The 13,066-nt window shown below is 36.8% G+C and overlaps 1 protein-coding gene across 6 annotated transcripts in view; it reads right to left on the reverse strand.

Annotated features, from left to right (window-relative positions):
- Positions 1-13,066, reverse strand: part of LOC150102597 (sulfotransferase 1B1-like) — a 213,354-nt gene that overhangs the window by 122,622 nt on the left and 77,666 nt on the right. For all 6 annotated transcript variants that reach the window (XR_016548926.1, XM_090399000.1, XM_090398998.1 and 3 more), the window contains exon 5: positions 4,827-4,927. Coding sequence is in view for 5 of the 6 variants with exons in the window: in XM_090399000.1 (XP_090255126.1) it covers positions 4,827-4,927 (101 nt within the window). In the remaining variant the exon portion in view is untranslated. The remainder of the gene's footprint in view (positions 1-4,826; positions 4,928-13,066) is intronic.

A 13,066-nucleotide genomic window follows, 5' to 3' on the forward strand; every position in this document is an offset into this window, starting at 1 on the left:
ATACCCCTGGGTGGGCTAGGTGTGGAAGAGGATCTTTAGAAGAACTGAGTAGGTGTCTTAACTTATTTGGGGGTTTAAAGGTGGTTTTAATGTTGTATTTGCATAGTGGTCTGTCTATTTTTTCAGAAATGCCTCTAACATACGGAATGGCAATAGCATTCCTGAAATCTTTTTTGTTCTTACTGGTATCTTTATGGAGGATCTTGTGAATAGTTTTCTTACTGTAACCATTTTTTATAAATGTTTGGTTGATGATCTTGTATTCCTGGTTCAGAGCTTGTTCATTAGAACAAATTGTTAGAGCTCTGTGTTTAAAGGTGCTTATGACACCTAGTTTTTGTGTTGGGTGGTGGTGGTGGTGGTGGTGGTAAAAATTTTTGTGTATGTATTGGCCTGTGTGTAGGTTTGCAGTAAACTGAGAAGGAGAGACAGCCAGAGGGAAGACCTGTGACAAGTGTGTCTAGGAAAGGAAGAGAGTTGCATTTTTCCATTTCAGTGGTGAATTGGATACGTTTGTGTTGTTTTGTTTAGGTGGCTAAGGAATGTATTTAGAGCTGTGCGGCCAAATGGCAAAAATATGGTCGACGTATCTGAGCCAAATTTTGGGCTTTAGACATGCTGTCTCTAGAGCACGTTGCTCAAAGTCTTCCATATAAAAGTTAGCTATTGGGGAGAAAGCGGTGAGCCCATGGCTGTACCTTCTTTTTTGAAGGTAAAAATTGTTTTGTCCCATGAAATATCCGGAGCAGAGTACGTGGGCAAAGAGGGCCATGATGTCGTGTGGAAATATGTTCTGTAGGAGCAAGATAGTGTCATTGATTGGGACATTGGTGAAAAGAGAAGTTATGTCAAAGCTGACTAATAAATCTTGGTCGTTGAGTGTAAGGTTTTTAATTTTATTAATGAAATGTTGTGTATTTTTTTATGTAGGAAGAGGACTGACCTACCAATTCCTTGAGTGTGGCCGCTAATTTTTTGGCTAAGTGATAATTTGGGCTGTCAATTCCTTCAACAATAGGACATAGTGGCATGCCTGGTTTGTGAATTTTTGGCAGGCCATAAATTCTGGGTGCACGGCCATAATGAGGTATTAATTTTTTTGTTGTTTCTTTGGGCCATGTGTGAACAGATTTGATTAATTCAGTTGTTTTCTTTTTGTTACATTTTGTGGAGTTGTAGTTTACCATTTGGTAGGTGTTGTGGTCCGATATCAAATGGTTCATTTTTTCAATGTATGTTGTATGGTCTAAAAGAAGTGGCATTGCCTTTATCTGCTTTCTTGATTATAACGTCTTGGTTATTTTTTAAGGATTTAAGGGCTAGATTTTCGGTTTTGTTTAAGTTGGTGCTTAGTTTTTTGTTTGAATTTAGTTTACACGATGTTTCCATTCGTATTTTATCAGCCAAATTGGTGGGGAGGGATCTTAAACCTCTCTCGACATGATACACGATATCAAGTTTGTTCACTGACCTCAGAGCAATGGCATAGTTCAAACCTTTCTTTAGCAGTGAGAGTTCACCTTGGGTGAGATTGTGGTTTGATTGGTTGATAACCAAGCTTTGGTCCGCTGGTGATTGGTTGCTCCTAACTTCATTTGTGGATGATTGGCTGCTCCTTATGATGTCAGTTTGTGATTGGCTGTTCCTTTCGTTATGGCGTCCTGATGGTCTTGTGCTTTTCTGTTGTTGTAGGGCTTGAAATTTCATTATTAATTTTTCTTTGTTTTTCAGTAATAAGTGTTTGGCCGAGTTGTGTGTGATCCTGTCTAAAATCTCCCAAATTTCTGGAATAACGTAGTCAGATAGCTCTAATTTAAGTTGTAGAACTTTGGCTTGGGTGGATGCTAGGTTTTTACGTGCCTCGTGGATTTGTTCTCGTAACAAGGCTTTTCCAACCAGGCATAAATATGAACGCTTTGGCTGATTTAAACTTCTTCTTTAGCTTAATGCAGATGGGTATTATGTTGCTGTCTCTATATCATTTCAAAAAGGCTAGTCGATTTGTTAACAAGGAAACATGTATCTTTAGCTTACCGTAGAAGCTGCACTGCTTGTGGGTCATATCTCCATGGATTATGATGATTCTTTCTTTTAGGGTTACACAGTGATCAGCATTCATATTTATAAATTAAGGGATACAAAAACACACATGTTGAACAGATTATTTTATTAATTACTGATAAAATAAAACTTTACGTTTCGACCCCTGTATCGAGGTCATCATCAGAAGGATACAAGTGTATAAGGAACCAAGCTACATGCTCTAGCTCTGTATACCGGTAAACTAAATCTACGTAGGTAATTAATCCTTTTCCCTAGTCTGACCACTAGTGATTAAAAAAAAAAATTAAATAAATAAATAAATACAATTTATATCACTTTAATAAGGACACATTTGTACTACTGCACACAGATCTAGTCAGATAGGTTTCATGGAGATAAAGTTCCAGAGAGGATCAACAGGTAAGTAAGATTGTGGCAGGCCTATAGAATGATTCTGATGAGGATAGATTGAAGGTCTGTGGGATACAAAGACTATTTGATAGGCAAACAAGAAGATATGTGATAAAAACATAAATTATTAAAGGAATTTTATAAGACTTTATTCACCAAAGACTTTTTTCCAATATATGGCAGAAAAGAAGAGGAAAGAACGAGAGTTCTCTTGGAAATTGTGTAAGTGTGTGGTTGGGAAAAGTGTTGGAACTGGATATTTTGCTTGGAGAGTGTTGAATGGGTGTAATAGTCATAGGTGGTTATGAGTGTTTCATCAGTGAATGAGGTCAAAGAGAAGCATGTAAGTATTATGTGAAATGAGATGAGTCTTTGACTCCATGTAGATGCCCATAAAAAAATTATAATAACATTTGCTAGTCTTGACTGCATAGCTAGAAAATGCATATCCCTAAACCAGCAGGAGGGGAAATGATTGTGGAAGAATGACATTAGGATGCAAATGGGAATAGAGTGACTGATGCAGAGGACATAGTGGAGTTGTTCAATAAACATTTTATTGGAGTATTTCATCTTGGAGAAGTAAGTTTTAATACTAAAGGGACAGAGCAGGTTCGAGGTTTAGAGGTGCAAGAGGAAAGCGTGTTCCAAATACTGAGTATCATGGATGTCAATAAAGCTGTGGGACTGTGCTAAAGAACTGACAGATCTATTGACCTGGCTTTTCAATGAAAGTCTGGCTATGGGAAAGGTACTCAAGGAATGAAAGGAAAGTAAGATAGTGCCATTGCATAAGGGCAATAGCAGACTGGATATGTCTAACTATAGGCCAGTTTGTGTTTCATCATGAGTTGTTAAGATCTTGGAGAAGTTAGTGAAGGACCATATACAGAATTGGGCAGATGAGGGTAATGTTATCTGTGAGAGTCAACATGGATTTGTTAAAGGGTGCTCTTGCTTTAGTAATATGAATGCCTTTTATAACAAAGTGACAAGAGCAGTCGATGAGGGAAAGGTATATACTGCTATTTTTTTTGGATTCTGCAAAGGCATTTGACAAGGTGCCACAAGATAAGCTGATATTTAAGTTGTGTTGCAGCATGTGGGTTTAGATGTCGAATTAGTCAACTGGATTCAGGATTGGCTGTCTGATAGGTATCAGAGAGTGGTGTATGGTGGGGCAGTATTAAGGAGGTAGAAGATTACAAATGGGGTTCCACAGGGTTCAGTTCTGAGACCTGTATTGTTTAACCTTTATATCAATGTCATTGTCAATTGATTGCAGGAGGATATTCAGTTGTTTGCAGATGATGTGAAGCTGGGAAGAGTTATTAGTAATAGTGCAGATGTGGCAGCCCTGCAAGAGGATTTGAATAAACTGCAAAGATGGGTATATGAATGGGGGAGTCGGTTTAATGCAGCAAAATGTAAAGTCTTGAAGTTGGATACATCGATGGAGGCTGCGTACTTGATTGGAAGAGCTGTAGTGGAAGAAGTAGGGGAGACAAGAGATCTGGGGTTGATGATTGATAGAAAACTGAAATTCAGGGAGCATATTGCAAAGGTGATGAAGGTAACCCAGGGGATTGCTATAATACTGAGAAGGACGCTGACCTGTAGATATAAAAGAGTTATCGTTCCATTGTATAAGATCCCGATCAGACCACACTTAGACTGTTGTTCTCAAATTTGGTCCCCAGGATTTGAAGGGCATAAATTGACTGTGGAAAGGGTACATAGGCAGATAACAAAGATGGTTTCAGGACTGTACAATGTTAGTTATGAGGATTGGCTGAGGGAATGTGGACTGCAGAGTTTGGTAGATAGAAGAAGGAGAGGTGATATGGTTGAGACTTTTAAACTGTTGAGAGGTAGTTACAGGGCTGACACTGGGGAGTTCTTTTGTTTGGTGGAACAGCGGGAAGGAGCAATGACAAGAGGCCATTCCTGGAAGTTACGAAAGGTAGCTGTGAGCAAGAGGGTAAGGAGTGGTTTCTTGGCATGGAAGGTAGTTGAACTGTGGAATGCATTGCCTGATAGAGTGGTGAGAGCAAGAATGGTCAATAAGTTCAAGGAGTGGTATGATAGACTTTGTGTTTCTTAGGAAGGACCTCCTACACTGAGTCTTTTGACTCCATGGAGGCTTGAGTAATAATAATAATAATAATAAACAGCTGCAGGTTTGAATCCATGGATGTTTCACCCCCCCCCCAAGCAGAACATTTTATTTTATAAAATTTTATTATTATTACTTTATCATGTTCAAATTAAGTAAAGTTTCTTTAATTACATTCAAATATTTATTTAAATATATTATATTTGAATCAGCAACTGCAAACAAAATTGTTGTAAATATTAAATTTCATTCTTACCAATTTCAATTCTTCATATGATACAAAAAGAACCTTATTTGGGTGGTCCTGGTAGAATTTCCAGTAAGTCAGCACATGTTGAAACCATGAGCCATAAACTACTGTAAAATGTTTATTAAGCATTTAATACTAAAATTTTGGATAAGAAAATAAATTCTGTTTTTTTTTTTTTTTTTCTAAAAATGTATGTACCATTGTCACATCACTATATAAATACAATGATGTAGCATAAAGTCAATTTTCATATTTCTTCATATTTTTTATAACAGTTGCTCTCATTGATTATGTCTTACAATACATAAGATAAAATATTCATAAAATAAATATTTTTTACTGTGGATATTTAATTATCAGTTGAATATTTAGTTTCATTGCTGGTTATTCTTCACCCTTGTAATTTAATGTTAGTTAAACAATATTAACTAGAAATGGAACTAAATGAGGTAAATAAACCTCATTTAATTAATGATCCAGTATTTTGCTAGTATCTTACTGCCATCATCAAAAACTTTGTAATATAATGATCACTAGGAAGATGATTCTAAAATGTTCAGACTAACAAGATGGCAAGAGCCATATAGGTTATAAAATGGGTGTCTTCTTTAGCTATGGAAGCATTGATTGGAAGCAGGAATTATAAGAATAAGTTCAAGAGTCAGTGAAAGCACAAAACATGAGTAAGAATGAGTTCCTTGAATTTGCTTAGGAATAGTTATTTTATACAGCATATGGTGGAAGCAACACACAGGACACACGTGTTGTATTTAATAATAATATAGAACATGTATATTATCATTGTATATTGTGATAATAGAAATCACCATTGTGCCACTGGTGAGGATGATAAACATGGCTAGACGAGTGCAAGGCTTACCAAACAGAAGCAGTGTGGGAAACTACTGAGAGGTGATGGTAATCCAAGTAGGAACAATGCTGGGTTGGGCTGATTTGGAATTTATAAAGTGTTCAGCAGCAACTAGTGTTTTGAATGAAAGAAGACACTGTTGATGGAGGCTATGGATGTGATATGCTTGTACAGATTAGGCTAGATTTGAAAGTCAACACCAAGAAGAAAAACTGATCTTGACTGGAGATCAAAATATTATCAAAGGTAAGAGAGACTGAAGTAAGAACTTTCTTCTGAGAAAGAATACGAATGTTACAGCCTGGTTGGTTGAGTGGTTTGCTTATCTCATCTCCAACCAAAAGGCTGCGGGTTTGAATCCCACCGTGGATGGACATGGATGTTTGCGATTGTCTGTGAAATTACTAGTGGTAGTGTTGGACAGTAAATGGCACTGTGATGGTAGTTGTGATTCACTGTAGTTGGCAAAATGAGTGGTAGAGACAGAGAGTTGTAGAGTATATGCCTTCCCTTGATGAGTCTTTGGAGGTGTCACATAATAATAATAATAATAATAATATATCAAAAACTAAAATACTAATGGTGTTAACACGAACATGACTGGATCCTAAATTCTTGACTTTACTTTTAGATATTGGACGGGGACCAATCGCTCGATGCTGTTGGCACACTCTCCCTCGATGAGTCTTTGGACTCCCTGGAGGCATCTAATAATAATAATATGAGAACTAGGATCCAGAATTGAGTTGACAACAATGGCATTATCTTTGAGTGACACCATGAATTGGTAAATGGAGGTCATATTTTAGTAATCTACTTATAGATTACCGCATGATAAGTCGATAGTCAAATTAGAGCAGATGGGGTTGGATATTAGATTAGTGCATTGGATTGGAGACTGGCTATCTGATAGGTATCACAAGTTGTGTGTGGAGAGCAATATACTGCAAAAGGAAGGTCACTAGAGGTGTGCCTCAGGGGTCTGTTTCAGGGCCATTGCTATTTAACTTGTATATTAATGATATTGGTGAAGATTTAGATGGAGATATTCAGAGTTGTTTGCAGATGATGCAAAGTTGGTACGAACTATGAAGAGTAGAGAAGATGTTGTGGCCTTACAAGAAGACTTGAACAAATTGAGTGATTGGGCACAGGAATGGGAATGCAAGTTCACTGTTGCAAAACGTTGTTAAATTGTGAATGAAGAATTTTATGATTTATTAATACTTCATTCATGATTTAACATGTATTGTATTTCCTGAGCTAAGTAAATTTGCTCCTATGTAAATTATAAATTAAACACTTACTGTTAAATTTTTATTGATATAATAACTGTTAATTTTTTTAGTTATTTATTCTGTATAAATTCTTTATATAACTTGTAAATATATGCTATATGAATTGTAATATATCTTTTTTATTTTGTTTCTGTATGTAAGAGTGATTTTATGTAATTCTTCTGATTAGATTTGATTGGCTGTTGTCAAGGTACCGGAGTTAATTTTAGATAGCCGTGCTCGGAGCGTGAGCTACGGTATTCGAAGGGAGAAGGAGTTGATATGAGCTGGACTGGCTAGAACCGGATTTTGGCGGGAAGAATGAAGGTATTTTAATTGGAAAATGAAAGTAAAGAGGGGAGAAGCGTTCAGGACAGCAAGGAGTGAAGTAACGGGTGGCAAGAAGGGGATTGAGAAATGCCGTAAATCTATTAAGAAGGAACCGGGACATTAATAGGCAATTAGGAATATTTATATGGAATTCTAAAATTACAACGAATTCCAATTGTTTTGAGGAAGAATAGTGCTAAGCTGAATTTAATGCATAGAAGAAAACAAGGAATAAGTAGATTACCTAAAACGAGTGTGTCAAGACTTGTGAAGCTCTATGTTTAATATTTCAGTTATTATAGTGAAGATTTCTTTTGAATAGTGTTACTTCAAAGTGATAGTTAACTACAATTTTAAGTGTGCCTATAGTGAATCCAATGTGTAAAAGATGTAACCCGGTAAGAACAGTCCATTTTTTTATATTTCAGCATGATGAAATAAAAGTTAGCTCCGCCTGATATATCTTAACATTAACAGTGCATTCTACTAAAAATAGCCGAAATATAGAGCTTAAAAGTGTTTCCCCCTTGAAGTGATAACTGCCTCATTATTGAATTAAGTGTTTGTTGACTAAGAGAGAATTAGAGAATTCTACTTTAAAAATATTCACTGTGTGAACCATTTTTAATTATTCGGAAGAATGTAGAATTGACAGCTGGATGTCTGATGCCTAATGTTTTATGTTTGTTATGAATATTTGAACTAAGTTGATTTGCATTATCTTGTTTTCAAAGTTATACTTAATGTACATGTTATATAACCCTGCATTAAATGTTTTGTTTTACTGATTTCAATTTGGTGTTTGCCTGATTCTCTTTCATTGCACCGCTCATAAAGTTTATCGGACCTTGCAGAAGCCTTAAATGATAATATTAACCTCAGCCTGTAGAAAATTGAGATTGCAAAAGTTATTTGATGATTGATTCCACTATATTATATAGACTAATCTGAATATAGGGTTGCACAGGATAATATAAATTTCCTTATATTCGGATCAGTATCAATCAGCATCTAACAAAATAAAAACGGAATTTAAAGAAATAAGAATAGATCCAACTAACCAACATAAATGGATCAGTTAGCAAGATGAATGACACAACAACGTAAAGTTTTAAAATTTGGGAAACAAAGATGGGATGCAGAATTTATGCTTGGTGGGGATATATTGTCAGAGGAGAAGGAAATAAGAGATCTTGGGGTGACAGTGGATAAGGATCTGAAATTTAGGAGACACATTGCCAAAATTGTGAACAACAACACAAAGACTTCTGGGAATGATACGGATGACACTGACTTATAGAAATAGGGAGATTCTTGTTCCACTGTATAAGTCTCTGATTAGGCCACACATGGACTACTGTGCCCAAATTTGGTCACCTGGTTTTCAAAAGGTCCAGAGGTGACTGACTAAGGTAGTTTCTGACCTCTGGAATGTCGAATTTGAGGAAAGATTAAGAAGATGCAATTTACAGAGTCTATTGGATAGGAGGAAGAGGGGAGATATCGTAGAGACCTACAAGTTAGTAAGGGATTGTTATAGGATCAATGTTGGAGAGGTTCTTCAGAAAATAGTGGGAGAACCAGAGGTCATCCCTGGAAACCGTATAAAAATGGTGTGAGAAGGGGGAATGAGAAGCAGGTTTTTTGCATGCAAAGTTGTGAATGATTTGAATGCCTTGACTGAGAGTGTGGTGTCTGCAGAGAATTTGAGTGTGTTTAAAGTGTGGTATGATATGATAAAAGGACCTCCTAGATTTGTCTTTGACTCCATGGGGTCTTGGGTAATAATAATAATAATATCCTCAGCAATAACACAATAATCAGTTTTAGGAAACAATCGTCCTTGATTTTAGGATAACTGTTTTGCATATCTGTATATTATGGGTGTCGAAAGTTTTTTTGAATTGATTATAAATTAAATTAAACATCCCAAGAAATTATATTCTTGTGTAATCCTTCATCCAAGTGTAAGCAAACAAAGTTTGCATGCAAAGCATCTTCACTACTAAGCAAGTAGTATATAGAAGCTAATGACTTCACATGACAAGGGTGATCTGAAAAGTACTCAGCTTCGACCGTAGATGGCAACACTATCAGCAAGATTTTTTTTAAAGTTGGAACATTTGTCATAAGCATCCATATGAGATTGCAAGTCATTCTATCAAGTAGTTTGTTTTAAAAAACTGTCTGAAGCAAAAGTGTTGTCTATCCCTTAAAATGGATAAAATTAAGTATCGTGCGGTTATAAAATTCTTTGTAAAAGAAGGTTTAACGGCAAAAGAAATTCATTTGAAGTTCATAAAAGCTTATGGGCACTCTTCTCCTTTGTTTTCGACAATTAAGAAATGGACTTCCGAGTTTAAACATGGCCATACCAGCCTTGAAGATGATCCATGTGAAGGACGTCTAAAAAGTATAACACCACCAGAAATCACTGATCAATTGCACGATATGGTATTGGATGACCGGTGAGTCAAAGTGCATGAAATTGCACTGTGACTCGCAATTTGCAATTCTTCATGCAAAAGAAAAAGCTTTGTGCATGATGGGTGCCATGCTTGCTCACAGCAGATCAAAAATGCACTCACGTGAAAATCTCTGAACAGTGCTTGGAGCATTTTAACAAGAATAAAACTGATTTTGTGCATCAATTTATTACTATGGATTCACTATTACACACCAGAATCTTAACCGCAGTCAAAACAGTGGACAGAAGCCAGTTGTTCAGCACCAAAGAAGACAAAGTTGGTTCCATCAGCAGGAAAGGTCATGGCATCGGTGTTTTGGGATGCTAAAGGCATTTTTTGTTTATTAATTATCTTGAAAAGGGTAAAACAATAACCGGAGAATATTATTCCAATCTTTTAACTAGACTAAATGAAAAAATTCATGAGAAAAGGCCCAGTTTGCAGAAGGAAAAAAATGATCTTTCATTAGGACAATGCACCTGCCCACAAAGGTGTTTTGGCAATGGGAAAATTAAGGGATCTGCACTATGAATTGTTGGAACATCCACCCTATTCCCCAGATTTGACTTCCTCTGACTTCTATCTCTTCCCAAAACTAAAACTTTTCCTCACTGATTAGCATTTTTCTTCGAATCAAGAGGTGATTGGGCTGTAGAGGGGTATTTTGTAGATCTTACTGAGAACCACTACAGGGACAGGATAATGGTGCTGGAGCATCACTGGAATAAATGTATTAGTCATAAGGGAGATTATGTTGAAAAATAAAAATAATTTTGAAATTATAAATTTGTGTTTTCATTGTTAGGCCGAGAACTTTTCAGACACCTTAGTATTCCATAATGCAAAGCACCTCCTTTCAGGTGTGCATAATGCTATGCATTATGGGAAGAGCCACTACCCAGACCTTTGTAAAGGGTCTTCTACAAAAACTGGGCAATCTTTCAGATTACTCTAAATTCAATGAGTAACCTGAAGGATCTAATAACTCATTATGCTCTATTTATCTCAGCAGTGGTTCTCTCAGACAAAACCTGCAGAAGCCTCAGCTCTATCCAATGGCAGGCAAAAATCCACCACTAACCAAACCAAGCATTAACCTCCACAAGCTGCCAAACAGAACTGCTCATCTCCCGGTGCAGGATATCCACCAAAAGGCCCTGATAAAGGCCATGTTAGTAGAGGCCATACCATAGGAAGGCGTTTAAGGAATGCAGTGATCAAGACCAATTCAACAAAAACTCACATCAATATGAGCCAGAACCAGAAGAGAAAGCAAGGTTGAAATAATGCAAGTCATATATTTTCCATATACAAGAAGTGACAATGTGTAACACCTTATTATTAAAATACTCAGGATTAGAGTTGTGAAGATACTTAATGTGTAGACTTTGTTTGCATACACTTGGATAAAGGATTAAACAAGAATATAATTTCTTGGCATCTTTAATTTAATTACTATATCGTGGGCAGATGTCAACAGATATCATGATTGCAGATGTATGATTTGTGTTCTAAACGGATAGTTGCTGATCTACCTGTCTATCTGAAGTCAGCCAGCTTGCCGAGTACTTTATATACTCCAGGCATTGAGAGTGGAGAGAGCTGATCTTTGGTAGAAGTTTACAGTAAGTAAACTTTGGTAGCAAGTTTACAGTGGGACTTAAAAACTGTGTAGAGGGTGTACTTTTTTTAAGGACCTGACTATTTTTTCTGATGTGCCATGGATGTAGGGGATGGTGATGGCATTTCTGAAATCCTTCTGAAGAGATGTCTGGGGAATGGGGGAAGAACTGATTATTTTTTTAATTCTATAATTGCTGTAGCCATTAGAAAGGAAGGAAGGTGTTGTGTATGTGGTTGAGTTCGGTTGAAGGGGAGATTCCACCGGAACAAAGATTGCGGGCACTATTGGTTAAAGTTTTAATAATGCCATATTGTTTAGAGGGGTGGTGGTGGTGCTGGGAGAGTTTGGTAATGTATCTGCCTGTGTAAGTCGGTTTTCTATATGAAGGAAAGGTGTGTTACTAAGATGTCTAGGAAGAGTAAACTATTGTTATTTTACTTTTCCATCATAAACTGGATTCTTGGATGTAGGCTACTGAAGTGACAGAGGAAGAAGTTTAATGTGTCCAGGCCATGAGGCCAAATAGAGAACACATCATCTACATATCTTAGCCAGATAGAAGGTTTCAGTCTATGGCTTGTTTTTCAAATTTTCCATGTAAAAATTAGCAAAAGGGGATGGGGAGGGGGACCGATAGCAGTTCCCTCTATCGGTTCTGTTTTTAAATTTTGTTCTTCCAAGAAAAATAACCAGAACTGATGGCAAAGGGAAAGAGAGCTAAGATATTAAAAGGAGAAACAGTTTTTAAGAGTGTTAAGATATCATTTAAGGGATTAGTGGTAAACAGTCAGGTGATGTCAAACTTATCAATATGTCTGTATTATTTCAAGTAGATTTTCAATCAAGGTTTTAAAATGGGTAGAGTTTTTTTTTTTATATAGGATGTGGTAAGTCCAGTGGGGGGGGGGGGGGGGGTAACAGAATTAGCCAGCTGCTTTGACAGGATACAACCCACAGGATCTCCTAGAAAAAAAAACCACCATGCTCCACCATAGTAAATTAAAAAAAGAAAGACTGTTTTTAGAATCTGAGGTGGCACTCAGAAATCAACCAAATTTAAATAAATATGGTTGCATAAAACTTCCCAAAATTTTGGAAACATTAATTATCAGAGGTCCCACTTTACATCCTAGGCCCCTTACAAATGGCCATAGAGGGTGCACCACCTAGATAGGACTTTAGAGTCATCCACGTGTTTCACTTAGTATTGTGTTGTATTTGAGTGTGTCTTATGAAAGTTATTTGTAATCCCTGAAGATGTCTGTAAATATTCCATTAAACCTCCAACATGATGTCCTCCCAGCACTTCAGCCTCAACACACAGCTCTATCCGCTCCTCAAATCCTCAGTTCCTTGTCTTACCTCAGTGGTAAGACATGTCCACTGTCTTACCACTCACCACTGCCATCTACGCACACTGTCTTACCAATCAACTTTGCTAAGTCACCACTGCATTCACCCACTGTCTTACCATTGCCATTCAAGCACTCAGCCATAAAGGCAACTTGGCTTACTCCAGTAGTTACCACGATCTTTTGCCAGCTACCGCTCACATTCAATGATATCATAATCTATAAGTATGCTACCCTTATACATCCAAACTCTCTCTTCTCTCCTATTAATCCTATCCACATAAATATCTTCAATCTCTCCCCAAGCATACATGCTGCATTCAC

Source organism: Typopeltis vanoorti, chromosome 10 (genome assembly GCF_054136105.1).
Source record: "Typopeltis vanoorti isolate ZY-2024b chromosome 10, IOZ_Tvanoo_1.0, whole genome shotgun sequence".
NCBI classification, from domain to species: Eukaryota; Metazoa; Arthropoda; class Arachnida; order Uropygi; family Thelyphonidae; genus Typopeltis; species Typopeltis vanoorti.